Genomic DNA, 21,749 nt, shown 5'->3' with positions numbered 1-21,749 from the left:
TTTATTATCAATCACTTTCTCAAAGATGAGGTTGAAGGTCAATCTTGGTCTAACCTGTGTCCATTCAATTGCTATATAATTCTCCATTTCCTGAAACATCGTCCCTGAGTTTATAAAAGATGTTTGTCTAATAAAGTTTATTTCACACCACATGATCATTTAATCTAAACCAGCTCAGGTAATTAACTTGCTTCAAAGAGTGGAAGAGTCTATAATTCCACTTGGATAACCAGACAGGAAGGAAGTCAATGTGATGTTCACTATGACAAAGGGAGCCTAAAACTCTCAGATTGAGTCCTCAGCATCTAGCTCTGGCAATGGATGCCAAATAGCACTTTTGACAAGCGGTTGTATCAGCTTGTCAAAGACAAAAGTTTAGAAAGGAATCATTTTATCCCCTCCTCTTTGGGCCAACTTATCAGCCTAGACCCTGTGAGGTAGGCCAGCATCTTTTTCCCCTGCTCTAAAGAGGAAAGATGTAAATTCATTTCTAAGTTCAAATTCAATTTTCCAGGACTCCAGAGATATTAAAACCCCAAAAGCTCAACATTTAGGAAGCTGGCATCTGCTTCTTTGATTGCTATTCCAGTGCTGAAGGAACTGGAAGCCTGGAATGAGTCCTAATGGAAGGAGAACTACTTTCAGGAAGGAAACAAAAAGAAACTTTTCTTCTTTCCAGTAACAATTAAGTCAATCCTCAGGTCTGGAGACCTCAAGAAAAGGAAACAGTCTGTTTAAAATCTCAAGCAAAAGTAGCCAAGAGACAAAAGTATCTTTTTTTCCCCCTAAAGTTTGGCAAAAATCAATAAGATCCATAGTCAATCCTCACCTGGCACATTGCTGGAACTCAGTACAAATGAATTGGAACTAGCAACAATCTGGAGCCTTTTCTCAATTCAAAGTGTTCCTATGAGGTACCTGTTTCGGGAAAACTTTGGTCCACATACTCTCTTCTCACTATTTGCTGTCCCCAATGTATACAAGTAACTGCCTATCCAATGAATAAGTTAATGAATATTTAAGTAAAAGTAAGTCTGAATATTAAGGTTTTATGTGAATATACAACCTGAAAAAAAAATTGAACAAACCAAAATTGGTCATCGGGACAGAGACTAGCAACTGCAGTTTATTAAAAGTGTTGTTCTTCCTGGGCCTTCACCTAGTCTGCATTTCTCATCCTCCTGTGCAGGCCAAGTCAACAGAATGTGACTGTAGATAATTGTATGCTCCTTCCAAGCCTGGCCCAGGTGTAATCCCAGGTGTGTACCTGCATTTTTATCTCTCACTAATTGAAGACAGTCTCAGAGTAAAGAAAAAGCTACTTGTTGAAAAGAACCTCACCTGGGTCCTTGGCTGTAGAATTTCTACCCTTCATGACCAACGGCCTCCAACTAGATTCCTATGTAAATAAAAACCTTACCATGTGAATCCTTATACATTTGGCACTATAGCAGGTTAGAGTGGTATGTTCTATCCTAACCTCTAAACCAGTGAACATGACCATATTTGCAAAAAGGGGCTGGTCTTTGCAGATTTAATGAATTTAAGAATCTCATCCTGGATTATCCACGTAAGTTTTAAATTCACAGTAAGTGGCCTTACACAAGACAAAAGAAGAAAAGAAATAGACATAGGAACAAGAGGAGATTTCATGCAAAGATGAAGGCAAAGATTCAATTTATGTAACCACCATCCACGGAATTACTTAGAACCACATGAAGCTGGACTGGCTAACAAGGTTTCTCCCTTACAAGCCTTGGAAGGAACAGGGCTAAGCTAACCCCCTGAATTCAGGTTTCTGATTTCCAAACTGCAAGAAAACACATAACTATTTTCTTTTTTCTTCTTTTTTTCTACTACTGGGATTGAACCCAGTCAGACTCTAACACTCTAGTACTCCCAGTCCTTTTTATTTCTTATTTTGAAATGGGTTCTCTCTAAGTTGCCCAGGCTAGCCCCAAACTTATGATCCTCCTGCCTCAGTCTCCTGAGTCACTTGGATAACAAGGATATGCTTTGATCTAGCAAAACAGATAATTATGGAACACACAAAACACATTTTTATATGTCATTCAGCAATTTTAGTAGTGTTTTAGGTGGTAATTATACTGGTATTGTTATTTTTTAAAGCTTTTTTATGTTGTTGGAAAAGACAAGTCCATCAATATTAGGAATCATATTTCATGTAGAAGAAATTTGTATAAAATCTGAGTAATAATAAAACTTGATTTGGATAGATCAGTATGAACTAATAATATATAATCTTATGCTATTATATATTTGTTTTGTTTTGGGGAGCACTGGGGATGGAACCCAGAGCACTCTACCACTGAGCTATATCATCAGTCCATGAACTCACTATTTTAGTTATGTATTTTCAGAGTGTAAACTCTGAGAAGCAAATTTTCCCAGCAGCTATGATGGCCTGCTACTCTCACATTCTTATCTCCAATATCATCCCCCAATAAAAACAGGGCTTCTTGAATAAATGACTTACTCTGGTTGTGGTACAAGGAAAGCACATGTTAAAGCAAAGAGATATTTTTAGCATAAAATGAGCTTTCAAGGATAATGTCAGAAAAAGACAGAAAGTCAACAAGAAGATATTCCCACAGGTCAAAGAATTGATAATAAAGCCTCAAGATTAATTTATAGATACACAATGACTTAGAAAATCCATCAAATGCACAGTGAAACTCTAACATATCAGAAAACTCATTGGTCAACTTTTGAGGCAATTATTCAAATATTTTGAAAAATGGCAACTGAAATAAAGTAATCTAGGAATGATCATATTCTAGAATAAACCAAGACCCAGTTGAAAGTTTTAGTTGCTATCTTAATGCAGAAGAAAAAGAAAATTAGGAAATCATTGTTTTCGTAACTCCTAATGAAACACTCCAGCCAAAGATTATCAATTGGTATTAAAATCATTAGGCACCAAGTTGATAGGTAATGAAGTAATACTATACAGATTCTTTCCCATCGTAAGATGAAAACACAATATAGAATGCAGTGATCAGATTTCCCCTAATGAATTGGATGATCTTATGTATAGGTGAAACCATCAGACATTTCTGTCTCCTATGATACTCTTCACAAAGATATTCAACATCCATCTAACATGCCTTAAATTTAACTATTTAAGCTGACATAAAATTCAGGAGTTCATTAACCCCTGGGAAACAAATGGGTAAATGTAGAAAGTGAAAATGTCCTACAAGAGGGTTTGCCTGGCATCCCAATTATAAGAGCATCACAAACAAAAGGCTGTCTAGATTAAAAGAGACTTAAATATCCAGAAGCAATGTGTGACTGCTCCTGTGCTCTTTTCTTATTTAAACAATCCAGATACAAAGAACATCATAAAGAAAGCTGGGAAATATGAACTGAGCAATATAATATATTAGGAATTATTGTTAATTTTAATCATGATAACATTATTTGGATAGAAAATTCTTAATTTTAAGGTATATAATGAATTTGAAGAAAAAGATAAACTGGAAAACAAAATACCAAATGAAAAAAATGTAACTAATCCAATAGCCAAAATAAAGATAGTAAAGACCAGACAACAAAATAAGAGGAAAAACTCCAAGGGTTGAAAGATATACTTTGAATAGAATTAAACAGATAACACACACACTCCACTCACCACCATCACCACCACCACCCCCAAAAAAACACTGGTAATGAATACAAACCCAGACACAGTGGTGCACACCTTTTAATCCATCAATGCGGGAGGCTAAAGTAGGGAAATTTCAAGTTTGAGACCAATCTGGGCAACCTAGAGACCCTGTCTCAAAATAAAAAATAAAAAAGGCTAGGGAAGTAGCTCAGTGGTAGAGAGCCCCTGGATTCAATCCCCAGTAATGCAAATAAATAAATAACATTCCAACATACCCTTGAATTAAGACAATATAGTAAAAATGTAAAACAATTTAATATCAAATAATATTATAGTTAAAATGTCAGTAGGCAAAAGGGTAGCAGGAGGAGTAGGGGGTGATGGCTACTGGCTATCCCAACAGCTGAGAGTAAAAAAAAAAAAAAGAGAACAAAGTGTAGCTAAATGTAGAATCAAAGCCTGGAATTTGGGGATAGGGGCTAAAAGCAGATTAAGCTGGGCGTCTGGGAGCAAGGAGAAGGGGAAATCTGCTGGCATCATTATCATTTCCTTTAACTTCTCCAATATCTCCGCTCTCCATATGCTTGCTCAAATTATTAACATAGCAGCCACTTGCACTAAAAGAGGCTATAAAAACCCCATAGAATCACCACTCATTTATTATCACTGGTGCTCCACGGACAGGCACTCTTCACAAAGAATCTGATGGGCCACAGGAAAAAAATGATCAGCAATATTTGGATACTTGCCAGAGAAGAGTTCTAAGTCGTTCATGAAAACATGAACATCAAAAAAAAAATCAGATATATTTGCTCTTTTTTATTTAGGAAATATTATTCTAGTGACAAATTTGCTTAACTATTTGATGAAAGTTATTCAATAAGTAACTCCCTTTTTAAGAAATAGCAAAAGGAAACAAGTGAAGGGTTTAAAAAAAAGAAAAAGAAAAACATTTCTCTTTCTTTCTAGCAATACTGAGGATTGAAAGCCAGGGTTGTGCAAATGCTAAGCATGCACTTTAATGAACTATATACCCAGACTGAATCCAAGGTCACTTGAACTACATTCCCACCCCTTTTTACACTTTATTTTGAGACAGGGTCTCACCAAATTGCTGTGGTCTCAAACTTATGATCCTTCTGCCTCAGCCTCCCAAGTCACTGGGATAACGGGCATGAGCCACCACACCTGAAAATATAATTATTCTTAATGATTAAAAACTTTCACATGGTATGGTTCAGTTGGATTGAAAAAGACAAGTGATCAGTTCTCACCATAATGAAGTATCTTAAAATGTAGCATCTTAGCGCCACCAGACTGACTCAGCCTGGCTGAGTGGCAGCAGGAGCCCTTCCATGGAAGAGCACTCATGCCAAGCCTTGAGGGCTGTAATCTGATCTCCCTGAAGTGCCTCACTCAGGAACCTAAGTGGGTACAATTCCTGAAAATTCTTCACTCTCCCACATTACTCTGTACAAGTGAAGAAAAGTCAGATTCCCATCTCTTTACTCTCCCCCAGTCCCTTTCCCAAAGGTACAACGCAAAGCAATATCCAGCCATTAAGAGGCAAGGTGGGCCATGTTGAAGATACTCCATCAGCACCCATAGTCCCAGGAAGAAGCTTTCTAACTTGGCTTAGGTATAGCACCCCTCACAGTTTCTGGACTGCATTATACATTCATGGAACCTACATACATGTGCAACAGTCATCTCAAATGTCATGAATTCTCTAACACTTATACTTGATCATCCAGCAGATGTACAGTTATGAACCAGGCTCCTTCCCCATGGGGAAGTTCTGTAGTTTTCCCCTCCCCCAAATCACCTAGAGAAACCACCTAGAGAGAGAAACTTTAGTGACTTCCCCTTATCCACAACATGTAACATCTTTGCTTCAGTGAATTGTTTCCAGGTGCCTGTTCAGTGAACAACTAAAAGGGCTTGCGATTGGCTTGGAAGCAGCTGCTCTCATCTCACCTTCGTGGACCCTGACATTGACCTAGTCATGCATACTATGAATCATACTGTCATCACCTACCAAATAAGGGAGCCAGAGAACGGGTAGGTAGAAATGACAAAAGGATTTTTACTTTATTTCATATGCTCAACTAAAATTTTTTGACAAGATGTCTTAACTTTCCCAATAGAAAAAATAAAATCAAAATGGGTTGGAAGAAGTGACCTCTAATAACCCATCATATATAATGATCTGGAAGTCTAAGTTCATCCAGGATCTCTGAACTCCCTAAATATAGCATTTACCCATAGTAAACACTGTGCTAAGAGCTCTCACCTGTGAGAAACTACCAATGCCCCAAACCCAAAAGGTTTAGCACAGGGTCTGCCCAGAAAATCAATGCATGAATAATGACAAGTGACTTCTGTCTTTCCATAGACATAAATATGACTGCAAGAGCCCTCTTATTGATGGGCAGCTTGTGGGGTTTTGCTTGCAGTTACTAAAGGAACTTAGCATTTCCAGTTTTCTACTCTTAGTCATTGCACGCTACTATAAAATTTACCTCAGTGATCCTACACAGTCCTTGAAATTAGGTCCTTATGGGAACTCTGTCCACTGTGGCTCCATTTACCCAGAGTTAAGATTATCTCCCATAGTCCCATAACCCTTGAGACCCACTAGACACTCAGATCACTTTTTTTTTTTTTTCTGTACTGGGGATTGAAACCAGGCTCACTTAACTACTGAGCTATTTCCCCAGCCCTTTTTATATGTTATTAAAGATGGCATCTAAGTTACTGAGGCTGGCTTTGAACTTGTAATCCTCCTGCCTCAGCCTCCCAAGCTGCTGAGATTACAGGCATGTGCCACTGTGCCTGACTCAGATCATCTTTATATTTTGCAGTGGTTTAGGAAAGCACTAAGTCACTGCTGAAATATTGTTCCTCAGGCCAGGGATGGCAATACCTGCCTGTAATCACAGCAACTCCAAATAATGAGGCAGGAAGATCACAAATTGAAAGTCAACCTCAGCAATTTAGTAAGACCATGTTTCAAAATTTTTTAAAAAGGCAGGGTAGGGAGGATGAGAGCTGGGGATGTAGTTCAGTAGTAAAGAATCCTGCATTCAATAACCAGTATCAAAGGAAAAAATTCTTGGGGATTCCATCTTAATTAAATCTGAGGTAAAATTTATGAAATCTATACCATCAGAATAAGTCATCTTAAATTTTTTTATCTTCAATATGAATGTACTTAATACCATTGAATTATACACTTAAAATGGTTACAATGGTAAACTTTATATTATGTATATGTTAACACAATTTTTAAAAGACTAAAATTTCTATCTTGCTCCTGATATCAGCCAAAAAATTGGAGTCACAACTATTTCACCAAGCCTGTAGCCAGGATTTTCAGTTGGCCAGGGGAAGGTAGAGAGACAGCTCTCCTCCAAAAATACAAAATAAGTAGAATCCTTGATACTACACCAGGAACCCTTCCTCTCGTTAAAGGACTTTGTAGAATTAAACAATGAAGTTTAGTTTTACTAAGCACAAGCAAACTACACCAAGAGGGCAAGAGGAATAAAGAAACAGTAAACCTGTAGTTAGTCTCCCAGGCCACCTACTAAACCTCTCCCCTCTTTTCTGCCATCTGTGCCAATAATGCTAGCTTGCTTCTCCATTGCTCCTGAACATACACATCATTTAAACATTATCTCTTTGGCTCAACATACTTTCAATAAGCATTGTTTGAGGCACTAAGGAAGTTGCTGGAGGTACACAAACAAATGCCACATAACTCATACCTTAAAGGAACTAACTCTTGAAAGAGATGGATTTTTTTTAAAATACTTTCAAAATGAGTATGAAAATGTTGGTATAACAAATAAAAGGATGAGTTGCAGATAACTCTATTGCTTTTCTTAAGTTAAATCTTGATAAATACTTTATTATTTTTTTTAATTTGTAGATGGACATAAATGGACCTTTATTTCATTTATTTATATGTGGTGTTGAGGATCAAACCCAGTGCCTCATATGTGCTAGGCAAGCGCTCCACTGAGCTATAACCCCATCCCCACCCTTTTTTTAAGCACTTATTTTCCCACTCCATATTTACTTTCTTAGGAAAGCTGAGCAGATTCAGAGTACCACCTTGCACAAGGTTGCCAGTATAGAAAAAATTTTAGTTATCAAAGAAATATAATCTTTGTTCAACAGTAATGCTGACATGTATCTCATATTTAATTTGCTCAAAAAGATGACTTACAAAAGTTTACAACTTTATCCATGATTTTTTCTGGTAAGGAAAGCAATGTGAAAGGGAAATCTGGGCAGAAAAAAAATTAGATGAAGCCATGAATGAGGTTGGTAAACAAACACATATCATTAAAATACTGTAGAGTGGTCAGGGTAGGCCACAAATTTGCCTCTAAGCCTTCTAGCAGCTAAGGGGAAAAAGAAGAAGTGTGACTAATTGCATGATTCATAGTGTCTGTATGATAATTTTTCATGGAAATGACACCTCAAATTTTCTCCAGAGGTCTTCCAACACTAGTATTCACATACTTCCTTTGGAAATAAATTTCCTTAGTATTACCTCTTACTCAGTGCTCCTAGACTAAAGCACGCATACTATAATGACAAATAAAATGTCTAGATTTATTTTCTTAAAATAATAAAATTGTTATTTGTGCACAAAGCATCAAGTGCCGAGGGTGTTTCATGTTAGATGTCAATGACACCCCAGAGTCACTGTTTTAAAACTTTACAACCAAGACTTGCCCTGAAAATTTCTCAGACCAAAAATCTATAGCTAAGGCTTTTCTTGACAGTGTCATACAATATGCATTAATATCATAAAGTACATCTGAGTAACAATGGATGATAGTTTCAATATAGTAAATGTTCCTGAATCTTTTGAGAACAAGATGAAAATAAAAGTAATGATCATAATATTTGATATTAGGGTTCTTCATCAGTAGCAGAAGCAGCCACATAATTTATGAAGTGCCTACTCTATGCCAAGTATTAGTCCATGTACTTTACATCCATCACCTCCAATCCTATAAACAAGTTAAGGGTGTTAATATTAATTATATTTTATAAAAAAGAAAATAAAAATCATTTAAAAAGAAACCAAAGATTATTAAAAAGCAAATACTTTTATTTATTTAAAATTTACAGCTATGATGAATTCTCAAATATACACAGAAATTGAAAATATATTATACTTCACATATCTCAAAAATCAAGATTTATTAATTACAGAGACTTTTTCAGATTTCCTTTATCTATCCCTTTTTGTTCCTCCTTTGAGAAAGTATTTTAAAGAAAGCCTTAGGCATATAATTTTAACTCTACATCAATATGCCTTTTTTAAAATATAAGGGCAGGTCCCTAAATAATCACAAAGCTAAAATCAAACTCAACAGAATCAAACAATAATTTCTTGGAACCTTCTTAGTCACTAATCAAATTTTCATAATTTTCCCATAAAGTCTTTTTATAATTAGTTTGTTCCAATTGGAATTTTAAAAAAAACACACACACACACAAACATTTCATTATTTCTCTTAAGTTTTTTTCCTATTTTTTGTTCCCTATGATATGATAAAAGTAAATATCTTTATTTTAATTGAGATAATTTCCATTCCCCAAATCCACATTAAAAATATATAATTTTAGTATGTGCACATAGCTATGCAGGTATCACCACTGTGTACTTTAAGAATTTTTGCATCACGCCAAAAAGAAAACCTGACACACGTCAGCAGTGGCTCCTCATGCCCCCTCCTAGTCCTCAGCAATGACTAATCTACTCTCCATCTTTACAGATTGTTCTAGTCATTTTCTATAAATGGAATTATAATTACAAATGTATTTTCGATGTCTATTAGTTAGACACTATAGACAGATCTACCTTAGGTACCAAAAAATATATGACATGGTTCATGTATATAACAGAGGAGATAAATGGTAATAAAATCCTTGCACCATGGTTGCCATTATGAATGCTTTCAGCTCAAGGTTTTTGACTTTTCCCTCAAAAGCATTAAAGGGCCAATGATAGTCATGTAAGTGACATACTCATGGCCATCATTTTCACAAAGACAAACGGTTAACCAAAAATGATGGTTTATCATAGTGGTAATGTGGGTAGGTAGGCTCACCACCCGAGATACACCTCCCAGCTTTCTCTCCTTTTCACAAAAGCATGCCAAAATGCAAGACAGAGAAGGGAATCTTTATTTTTATTGACTCTTAGTATACTACTCAGAATCAATATACTACTGGCAGCTTATGAGGAGGGCAGAAGAGGGCAGGGTTGAGAGCATAAACCCCAAATCTGCTCATTCTCCAGAATCAGATAACCTGTGCACTTTACCAATTAATAGCTATGTGACCTTTGGAAAATAATCTCCAAGTCTCAGTTTTCCCCTATGCCAAATGGAAATACAAATAAGTGTGGCTGCTTTGAATACTAAACACAAAGACATTAAGATAACTTACTAAATGCTGGCTATTTGCAATAAATAATTGTTATTCTTTAACTATTATTAACAAATGAGGCCTCAGAGCTGACAAAGTCACTTCAGTGTGGAGCCTCTAACATGCGACAGGACTGTCAAAGAGGAACAGATGAAGTAGAAAAGTTCTCCATGACCTGGCATAGTGACATTTAAGGGCAATAACAACGTGGACTTGAGGATTTGAAAATCAGAAACTTAGATACCCGACTGCTCCTTCCTTAGCCTTAAGAACCCCTAAAGCCGAGCATCAACCCTATGAAGATATTTTTGGTCTGAGAGAAGAATGCAGCTGTTAGGAGCTTTCCATCATCCCTTTCTGGCACTTGGGATGTAAAAATTAATAATTCAATAAAGACAGAAAGGAGCAGGTGAATGCATCTGTGAAAGGGAGGAAGGGAGAGAAAGGTTTGCCCTCGCAGGGCCCACAGAGGACCATGGGGACGCAGCCTACATTTGCACTCCTTCACTCTCATAGGTGGTCATACTTGAGACTTTTTCACTCCCCCCTTATACTTCCCTTATTTATGTAATTACATTTCTCTAATATTAATTATCTCTATGATTTTTTTACTATTATAAAAATCACCTTACTTGCAATAACAGGTTTAGATAACACTCAATAGATACTAAGTCTCAAATAGAGCTAGGTTTCACAGATTGTTTCTTGTGCATCAGCGTCTTCCTCTTCAGCTACTGCCTACTCTGGGTGCTCATGCACAGCATGGAGGGAAGAGGGCGATTTTATCACCATCCCTTTACTGGTTGGCTGTTGGTTGTTTTGTCTTTAAGAACTAAGGTAAACCAAGTTCCCAGGCATGCTTCAGAAGCTTTATGTGAACTGTAGGCATCTACTTTCTAGGGAAGAGGGACTCTCTGCCTATGACTGACAGAAAATCCCTCTCGTCCCTTGCCACACTTTATCCCCATAGCATTAGGCTTACCCTGCTTTAGAAGATGATCTTGCTTTAAAAAAAAAAAAAAAAATTAAAGGAGAGACTTCTAAGTCTTACCAATGAATCTTTAATAAAGGACTAAAATTTGGAGGGGAAAGGCAAAGGAAGAATTTCACTGCCTATGTTATATTTTACATTCCTCTATAATGGCTAAAATCTGAAATAGTTTTATCAGTCTAAATAATGTTTCTTTATAAACAATTCACCGTTTCACATCCATCAATTTACAGAAATATGAAGGCAAAAAACTTAGAGGACCCATACAATTTGAGCAGCATAAACTGAGAAAGAGAAAGAGATCATCTGAATTTGGTTGCCCACTTAACCAGCTTTCCCTGAACATCAAATTGCAAAATATTTAAAAATAAATGAGAACTGGGTGCCCAGCGGCACACACCTGAATCACAGTGACTCAAGGTTGATACAGGAGAATGGCAAGTTTAAGGCCGGCCTCAGGAACTTAGAGAGACTCTGCCTCAAAATAAAATATAATAAGGGCTGGCAATGTAGCTCAGTAGTAAAGCACCCTGGGTTCAAAAACAATTCCAAAAACAAATAAATGAGAGAATTAAAATAATGAAAAAAAAAGTCGTTTCTTAGCTTCTCCTTTGGTGATAAGAAACAGGAAGGTAAGGAATCAAAAACTAGAAAACCATGCATCACCTGGGAAAAGTCCAGTGTGTACAGGAGAGAACTGTGGTCTCTTCTGGCTTTTTTTTCCCCCATAAGATTATGGTTTTAATGTAGAATATTGGCATCATCGCTTATTTTCTTGATAAAAGCATAACTGTTTCTTACCTGGTCACAAATCAGTTCCCATTTTTTCTCATTGTCATATTGACGCAGTAACCTGGCTTTGTCAGGAGGTAGGTTCATAGCATTCTGTAAAAAAAAAAAAAAAAAAAAAAAGGAAAAAGGTCTGTCAGTAAATAACAGGTAGGCAGAGCAAAGACTACACTGTGGCCCTTCAGTGACAGACTTTCATTTCCTAGTAGTAACTGATTCAGTTAAAATACCCTGCAGAAGTCATTAAATATCAAATTGGTTTGACAGCAGAAGGAAGCTCTGAAGTCCTGTGAGATGGTCTGCTCTTAACCATCAGACTTGCATTTCAGCAAAGGTGATGCTTTGTTTCTTCATGTCACATCAGCTCCCTTTGGACTCAACAAAAAAGATAGGAGTGGTTGTTCAGAAGGTAACTTCCCAATTTCTTCTTAAAGCACTATGGTGCCACCAGACACAGAAAGCTCTAAAAGAAAACTCAAATGACCAGAACCACTAATAGCATCAACTTTTTACTCACTTTGATGAACAAAAAGTAAAAAATGAAATTTTGAAAATGACAACAGAATTGTTTTCTGTCCTTCAAGACATGTAAATATTAGCGACCTTAATTCTTAGGTCAGCTACACTGGTGTGTGAAGTTGAGTTTGCAGATGAGAGACTAGCCCAGAGCTAAATGAAATGTCCTCACATCAGCATTCATACAACCCCTCTGTTAACTCATCTTCTGTAGTGCTGCTCATGCATTTTCCTATACATTCATGTTATGAATCTATGTTCAAATGACTAATCATATGCATTTTCAAGATCCTTAAGCTTGAGTCTGAGCTAAGATATTTGTGACAACAGAACAAGGAAGGGTGAGGGAGCCCCAGAAGGAATTCCAATCTGTTCCCTTGGCTGCCCCAAAATTCCCATGCTCTAAACAACTGAGCTAAGTAGTTGATTAATGTATTATGAATATTAATTGTCTGGCCCATGCTCTGACACCAGCACTTTAAACATATGGATCAACTACAAATGCAGTTCCTGATTTAGATCAATATTTTAGAAGACAAAAGCAAAGGTTTTGATCTTTTAATACTCAACCCCCCAGCTCTCTCAAGGGCATGGCTTATAGTGAAACAGCTCCCTTAGCCTGGTTACTATTGCATGTCAAAGAGCAAAACAAATTTAATGGAGGCAAAAGTAGGTGAACTATTCTAACTTAATGGCAAATTCAAGTTGATGATTTTGATAGACTGAATTTAAGAGAAACTGCCTGAGTTAAATCTAACGTTCAGATTGGTATACCTTGAAACTATCTACACCTATTAATTTGAATCTAATCTGTCATATTTTAAAACTAACAGTCTGTTTTCAGAATATTTAATTTTTAAATTACCCCCAAAGCTGAGAATATCAATTGAACAGCTTTGGACTCCAGAGTTTTCAATGGTACTCCTAAGGCTTCTTAGATACAAAAATATCTAAATAGGAAAAATACTTTCATATAATCTGTCTCCATGGAATATCTACTTAAACCAGAATAGAAAACACCTACTTACATTTATTAGTTATAACAATTTAACAGTATTAAACAATAACCCCTGAATAAGGCAAAGGAGAATTCCATGTATATCTTTTGGGGATGGGATATTATTTACTGTTAAATAACCAGTCTACCTTTGCTTATTTCACCCTGGAGATGGCCTTTTTCCCCTTACACAAGTTTTGACCCTCAGGTTAGCACTCCTGAGTATGATTATGCAGAAAATAGAAACAAGGTAAGTTAAATGAGTTTTCTTTTCCTTGATTCCTTATTAATTTCTTGAGATATGAAGGAAATAAGAATGCCTGAACTCCTACAAGGTATCAAAGCACTATATTAGGCATTGTAAATATATAACCTTGCTTAATATTCTACTTCATAAGAATATGAGATAGATAGAACTTTCTTTTTCCATTTAATAGATGGGGAAACAGACCTGGGAGAACTTGATTAAGGATGCAAAGATCAGCAGTAGGACCAACACTTAAGTCTGTTAGATTCCCAAGGACATGCTGAGAAAGTACCATCAAGTTCTTCTGTGGCAAAACAAAATGGCAAATAGCCAACAACCTCCTACTAGGACTCTGTTGGACACTTGTGGAAGCAGTCAGGAAACTCTTCTACAGGAATTAGATGGCTCTGTGGTTACTGCAAAGAGAAAAGTAAGATGCTCCTTCTAGACCAACGTTCTGGGTTTTGTTTGTTTGTTTGTTTGTTTTGGTGTGTGTGTGTGCGCGCACACACGTAGGGATTGAACCCAGGGACTTGTGCATTCAAGGTAAGCACTCTACCAACTAAGATATATCCCCAACCCCAATTTTCATTTTGATTAAACAATCTTCCATTCAACAAATGGCCATGAAGCACTACTCCTTCACAAGCATTTTGTGCTGTGCTGGGTGACACAGGGGAAACTAGAAACACAAAGTGCAGAGTTTTTTAAATTCTGGCAAATCTTGAGAGAGGTTATTAGACTGTAGGTTTAAATTAGAGGATTGGGAAAGAACACATAGGGAAAAAGTAGCAATTAATATGAATCCTAATGAAGGAGGAAGAGTCCGTCAAGTCAAGAGTGGACAAAAGCATGCTGGGCAGACAAAAATAATGGAGACTCAGGCAAGAAAAAACTTGGTGCTTTCAGAGAGCACAAAGAAAACCAGTTTGGCCAAAAAGAAAGTAAAAGAGAAAGAATGAGGGAAAGATGAATTCGGACATGTGAATCAAAGCCATATCATGCCAAGACATGCAGGTCAAGGTCAATAATTTTGATTTTCATCTAAAGTGCAATGGGAAGCCATTAAAAGCTTTTAAATAGGGACATAACACAAGCACACTGTTTTACAAAGGTGCTACACAGAGGAGTGGTTACATAGCAAGAGTGGAAGCAGAGAGGCCATGAAGGGGCCAGGTCAGGAATTCAAGTGAATGTTGGTGGCTTGGATGAGGCTGGTGGCACATCAAATGAAGAAAAGTGGATAGATGAGAGAAATACTACGTGAAACTCGCTGGTGAGGCCTAAGGGCTGCAAGAAGTGAGGCGCTAAGCAACTCAGTGAGACCCTATCTCTAAATTAAATACAAAATAGGGCTGGGGATGTGACTCAGTGGTCAAGTGTCCCTGAGTTATATCCCAATATAATGCCTAGTGACATATCCAGCTTGAGTTACTAGGTACACAGGAGTCCATTTTATCAAAGGCATACCCAAGAAAAGGCAGCATAAATCTTGAGAAGGTGGGAAAGAATAAGATTTCCCGGTAGCCCTGTCTGGGCCTGTGATGACGATGAGATGCCCAGGTGGACAGTCAAGCAGGTAAGCATGTACATGATTGTGGGGGTCAGAAGAAAGATATATACTTCCCTAAAGAAGAGCCTTAGGAAATGATTCTGAGCCTGATAACTGGTTATTGCCAGGAAAAGTAGCTCAGCATCAATACATCAAAACTAAAAGTATACTTGGTAATCATTCACCAAGCATCTCAAATAACTCCTTTCATGAGTCAATACTCTGAGCTGCTCAGGTGTACACTATACAGCTTAATTCTACAGGGGCTAGGAGGAAGCAGTTCTATTTAAAATCAGACACTCCGCAGAGGCCTGTCTGAAGTTCAGGGATGTTGTGATTAGCTGGTCATAACTGCTCCAAAATTTCTTTAGAGTAAACTCATTCCTTTTGTGCTATAAAGGGCAGGACTCTAGAGTCTAAGCTAAATGTTTACACAGGTAATGCACAAGAGTCCAAGTTATTTTCTGAGAAAAATATTGGCTCTGTCTCCAAATCCCTTTGCTCCCTGTATAAAAATGGTCTGCTCTTCTATTTGGCTGAAAATGTAAATCAATTTCTAAGTTTTCTAACACAGTGACAGCTCTACTTCACCCAAACTTAGGGATATCTGTGAGACAGGACTCTCTTTTTCTTCTTGTGATCCATCACCCATCTAACATTTACTGGACTTTGACCATGTGCCAGAACATCTGCACTGTAGGCATATGAAACAATTTAATCATAACATTGTTGCACACCAGTCCTGCCAAAGTCCCACTGAAGATATATCATATTTGAGTTGAAAAGGTTAGGACACTAATTATCTATTTTCTAGATTGTACAAGCTCCAAGCTACAATAAATTAGACAATCTCAGAGTTCTGTAAGGAATATCTCAGAGTTCTGTAAGGACAGTGTAGGGCAAGACTTTATTAGGTGAGTGCTGAAATTGGGCTCACTAGATTCCAACCCTGACTACCACTTACTACTGGTGATGAGGAAGCACACTATTTAAATCAAAAAGCCAATTTAATGAATAATCCAGAGTCAAAAAGCTAATACATGTAATACAAATCTAAAGGTCAGAGAATCAGATCAGAATCAAAGAAAAGGCTCAAAATCAGTAAGACATATATTTAATGATGGTCTGAGAGATCTCAGGCACTTAGGCTCTTTGCATGCATTATCCAATTTAATTTGTCTTATAATCCTGACACGTAGGCATTATCATCTCCACTTAACAGAAAGGAAAGTGAAGGTCAAGAGGGGTAAGTAACTCCTCTATGCATGAGATAGGGGGCAAGCAAGGTCTCAAACGACAGGGCTGATCACCCTTTTTCCATGGCACAAAAGCTGAAACCCTTCTAAAAATCTGACTTGTCTGAATTAAGCAATCTGACAATTAAACCTGAATACTCAGAGACAGAGTAATCAGCATGTAAAGGTGAAAGTGTATGGTATTATTTAGGCTACTGATATTTTCAGATAAAATACCGACATTTCAACACAAACTTCAAAGAACTTAAAAAATGAAAATGACAACAAAAGTGGCCAGGCTAAAAGTAGACAGCTAGACGTGGCAGCAAGTCACAAAACACTTAATAAAACCTGACAACAATCAAATCAAGGTGCAGAGACAAATGTGAGTTAAACTCAGGCTTTGATGAAGACTCAATGAAGCAAGAGAAAAGGTAGATTCACCAATCCAAAACACAGCGCTTCAGATGACAGCTTCAGAAGAAGGCAGTTACTTTCTGTTATATAAAGCAGGGCATGCTTTGTGCTTGGCCTGGGTGTGTGGGGAGGAGGGCAAAGACAGGCAATGAATGGCACAGAGTGGTTATTCATATTTGTAAGATGCAATTATATATCTACCATCCATTAACAGCATAATCTTGGGTCAATTATTTCAACTAAATCTGCTTCTCAACTGGTATAATGAAAGGGTTCGTGATGGTGGTGATGGGGACAATAATAATGACATTACCTGCCTGTGGAGTCTGAGAAAAAAGAAGCTAGACAATGCCCATAAAAGCAAGCACATGGAAATCCCTCAGCACGTGAGATATTATTCATACTACCTTTCATTATTGCAGATAAAGGTGTGAACAAAGGTATGAATAAAGAAAAGAGAGGGCTGTGAGCACACATAAGACCATGTGAGGTGACTGCAGACCAGAATTTAAGTTACTCAAGAGGCAGTGAGAAGTCACCTGCTGAGGAAATATCCAAGAAAAAAAAAAAAAAAGCCTTTATAGGGGTCCTTAAAGCAACCAGGTGAAAAGGAAGGAGAAAAAAATCTTTACCAGGGGATTAATATCCAGAACATATACATAACTCAAAAACCCTAACACCAAATAAGCAAATAACACAATCAACCAATCAATAGGTAAAAGAACTAAATAGATATTTCCCAAAATACGAAATGCAAATGGCCAACAATACATGAAAAAATGTTCAGTGTCTCTAGTAATGAGGGAAACGCACATCAAAACTACACTGAGATTTCAAGTCACTTCAGTCGATAGCAACTATAAAGAACACAAATAATAATAAATGCTGCTGAGGATGATTTTGCAATTTTAAAGCAAACTCAGGAGAATTGGTACATTACTCAGGACAAAATTTTGACAAAATCATACATGCTTGGAATTTAATTTTAATCAGAAAAAATAAAGGGGAAACCCTTTTTTCTCCCTTCTTTCCTCCCCAATTCTCCTTCCTCTATTGAGAATTACACAACTACTATGTGTAAGTAAAATTTAAAAAAAAAAAATCAAAGAGAGATCAAAAATGTAGAGGAAAGGGACTAGGGGAGGGAGGCAGGAAGAGAAAAAGGAACTACTGGGGAATGATACTGTCCAAAATATATTGTTATATTGTATGTATGGATGAATACGTAACAAATCCCACCACTGTATACAACTACAATGCATAAAAATAAAAAGCAACCAAACAAATCTTCCCATTAATTCTTCCCACATTGCTGTGTTCAGCTTACACCATTATCAGCAGAACAGGTCAAGTCACTTGGTCCTGAGTGATGTACCAATTCTCCCGAGTTTGCTTTAAAATTGCAACAGAGGAGGGCAGCAGGAGTGTGGTTGGCAGTCAACACATGCCCACCCTTCTGTTAACTCACTCAAAAGCTGTCTCCTCCCATGACCTATATTCAATGGTCTAGGCAACTACCTGGCATCTAAGTTTGAACATCTTCCTAGCCTCAAGGATGCTGCTAAAATGTGTTCAGTTTCTTTCCTGGCACAGGACTCAGGCAGCCAACCAAATAGCTCCCCAAAATGAATCATCACAGTCAGTCATCTTTCATTGTCACTGCTATTTTTATTAACTCATCAAAGGTATTAATATCATTCACTGTGGTCAGCAAAGCCACAAAGGGAGAAATGAGTCTCCCTAATCTAGTTACCTCTACAAAATAAAATCTGACTGGGAAGCTGACTTTTCTGGAGAATGAGGCCTCTTATCTCCCATTCACAATTTTGATTCCACGCTATTTTCATGGAAGGCTTTCTTTTTCTACATATTGAATGAGATACAAATTGACTCTTTTAGGTAATTTTTTTATAATCAAACATATAAATCTATACTTTTTGACCACATAACTTCTTTGTGATTATATAACTTCTGTGTGACAGAGAAGTACAGAGCTGGATGGTATGATTATTATATTTTAGCTCTTCTATCTTTTACAGGTGACCAGATAGATAAAAAATGGTGAAGACATTTGTCCAGATTCATACAACTGGATAATACAGTGGAAGAGCAGAGAATCCAGGCCAAAGGGGAAGTTAGATGTTGGTCAAAGGAAGTGAGTGGTAATTAGTATAAGCTCTGAATCTAGTGTACACATGGTGACTAAACAATACTCTACTGTCTACTTAAAATTTGCTAAGAGGGCAAGTCCTAAGTGCCCTCACACCCCACCCCCCACACACACAAGGAGGAGAGAAATAAAGTAGTATCTATGAAGGTGATGGACATGTTCATTAGCTTGACTGTGGTGATCATTTTATGATGCATATGTATACCAATATTAAGTCATAAAGTTTAATACATGTAACTATTATTTGTTCAATTATATCACAATAAAGTTGGTTAAAAAATAGAATCCAGGAGGACATGTCTACTACTTTCTCCATTATCATTTACATGTGCCCAGGTATATTCACATGTGGTGTGAATGAACACACACTCACACACAAAAAAATATATATATATATATTTGAGAAAATCAAATCAAATAATACATGTAAAATAGTAGCACAAAGTCCCACAGTTAGCATTCAACATATATTAGATATTATTCTAATTATTCTAACTTTAAGGAATATATGAATTTCTTATACTTTCATAAGTCTCTTTTCCTGACTCTACATTTTTCTTACTGCCATAAGAAGTATCACCACTTGCCACTCTCTTCATCTTTCCTCCTTGATTTGGGGTTTCATCCTCATAAAACAACTCGTTTTGTTTGTCAAATTTATGAACCTCTGGGAAATGGAACACTGGTTTTTACCTGTAAACAAAACCCAAACACACTTCTCAAATCTCATGTGAATGTTTTAAATTAGTCACATTTTTGCTGTCTTTTAAAATGTGAATTAAAAAAGGTTATTATATTAATATTACTTCTATTTAATTGACAGGTCATTTATCACCAATATGGGTGAAACTCAGTGGGAGAGCCAATCTCATCCACAAAAGCAGAAACGTATCCCTACAGCTACAGTGACAGGGAACCAGTTTGCCTGCAGTCCATCTTCTTATTACTATATGACTGGATTAAGTGATCAAAACAAACATCAAAACCACATATCACTCTTCTGGCCATGATGCCAGTTCCTGAAATACAGATTCCTATTACATACAAATACAAGTACAGGTAATAATGGAAATTATCACTTATTCGATTTCTTTCAAGCCTCATATTTCATTAGAGGCCTGATATCTGATCCCTTGACATATTCTGGAATTCATAGTCTTCACCTACATAGTGCCAACCGCTGTGCCAGAAGCAGTGTGCTCATGCATACATCTGTGAGCCGGGCCTCAATAACACGAGTCCTCACTTGACTAGTGAGAGAACACCTTCACAAGCAAACATTAGACAATATGAGACCAAATATATTCAAGTACTAGGCTTAATGACACAAACCAAACTGAGTCAAAATACAGAGAAAGAGTTCTTATTCAACTGATAAATACTTACTTCCAAGGACATAAAATTCTGTAGAGGAAAAATGCTTTGATCACTAAAGGCAAAATTCAGATTATAACCTATTAGATTGCCAGGGGATTTTACCACAATCAAGCCTAAGCTTGTGCTATCACCTATGGTGAAAAGCAATATATCTTTTCACCTGTTCTATTGCTCTGAAATCCTGGCCTCCAATCTCTACTAAAAAGAACTCCCCCATTTCCCCTTTAATTGATTAGGATCATCATTAGTCTCCCTCTCCTAACAGTTGTTCTGAAAATGACTACTGAATCTCATATTCACCATCAGTCCAACTCACTACCTCACACTCTTCAATCTCATGATGAGGATCACCAAAAAACTAGTTCAGTCAATTAGGGTCAAATCTTCCGAGACAGTGAGAAAAAGTATTCTTTTGTCTTAAAAATGAGTATCTCTCCACATCATGATCAAAAGTTATAGCCTCAAATTTAGCTGCTCCTAATTTTCAAAGTAACTAGTACTTCAAAGGTAGACTCACTATAATACGGAAAGTAATGGTTCCCCAATATTTCCTCACCCTAATCCTAACCACCTGTGAATATATTTCCATTAAGATTTGATGTACTGAGCCTAGGGTTGTGGCTCAACGGTAGAGTGTTTGCCTCACACATGTGAGGCACTAGGTTTGATCTGCAGCACTACATAAGAATAAATAAACAAAATAAAGGTATTGTGTCCATCTACAACTAAAAAATAAATATATTTTTAAAAAAGATTTGATTTACAGGTATTATTAAGAATCCTAAGGGGCTGGGGTTGTAGCTCAGTGGTAGAGCACTCGCCTCACATGTGTAAGGCACTAGGTTCAATCCTCAGCTCCATATAAAATAAAGGTATTGTATCCATCTACAATTTTAAAAATATACATTTTTTAAAGAATCTTAAAATGGGGAGATATTCCTAGATTACTTGGGTGGGACCAACATATTCACACAGATCCTTAAAAGAAGTGTAAAAACAATCTTTTATAAAAGAAAAAGAAGCACTGGGGAAGATATAGAGAAAATAGAATCCTCAAAAATTATTTTTAGGAATGTAATGAGGTATACTCACTATGGAAAAAGGTGTATTGCTTCTTTAAAAAGTTAAAGATAGACTCAACAGATGACCAAATATACCCAAAGAACTGAAAACAAATTCAAAGAAACACTATAGCAGCAATACTTATAACAGCAATATTCAGAACAGTCCAAAGGTAGAAACAACTCAAGGGTCCAAAAGTAGATGAATGGATAACAAAATGTGGCATATACATACAAAGGCGTATTTTCAGCCATTAAAAGGAGTAAAAGACAACATGGATGAACCATAAAGATATGCTAAATGAAAGAT

The 21,749-nt window shown here is 36.8% G+C and overlaps 1 protein-coding gene across 3 annotated transcripts in view; it reads right to left on the bottom strand.

The window, feature by feature from the left end:
* Positions 1-21,749, bottom strand: part of Fmnl2 (formin like 2) — a 281,047-nt gene that overhangs the window by 111,164 nt on the left and 148,134 nt on the right. For all 3 annotated transcript variants that reach the window (XM_026389145.2, XM_026389166.2, XM_026389156.2), the window contains exon 2: positions 11,880-11,963. In XM_026389145.2, coding sequence (XP_026244930.1) covers positions 11,880-11,963 — 84 coding nt within the window. The remainder of the gene's footprint in view (positions 1-11,879; positions 11,964-21,749) is intronic.

This window comes from Urocitellus parryii, chromosome 1 (assembly GCF_045843805.1).
Source record: "Urocitellus parryii isolate mUroPar1 chromosome 1, mUroPar1.hap1, whole genome shotgun sequence".
In the NCBI taxonomy this organism is placed as follows: Eukaryota; Metazoa; Chordata; class Mammalia; order Rodentia; family Sciuridae; genus Urocitellus; species Urocitellus parryii.
Note: the sequence above shows the minus strand (reverse complement) of the source record. Positions and strands in the feature narration are given on the sequence as shown.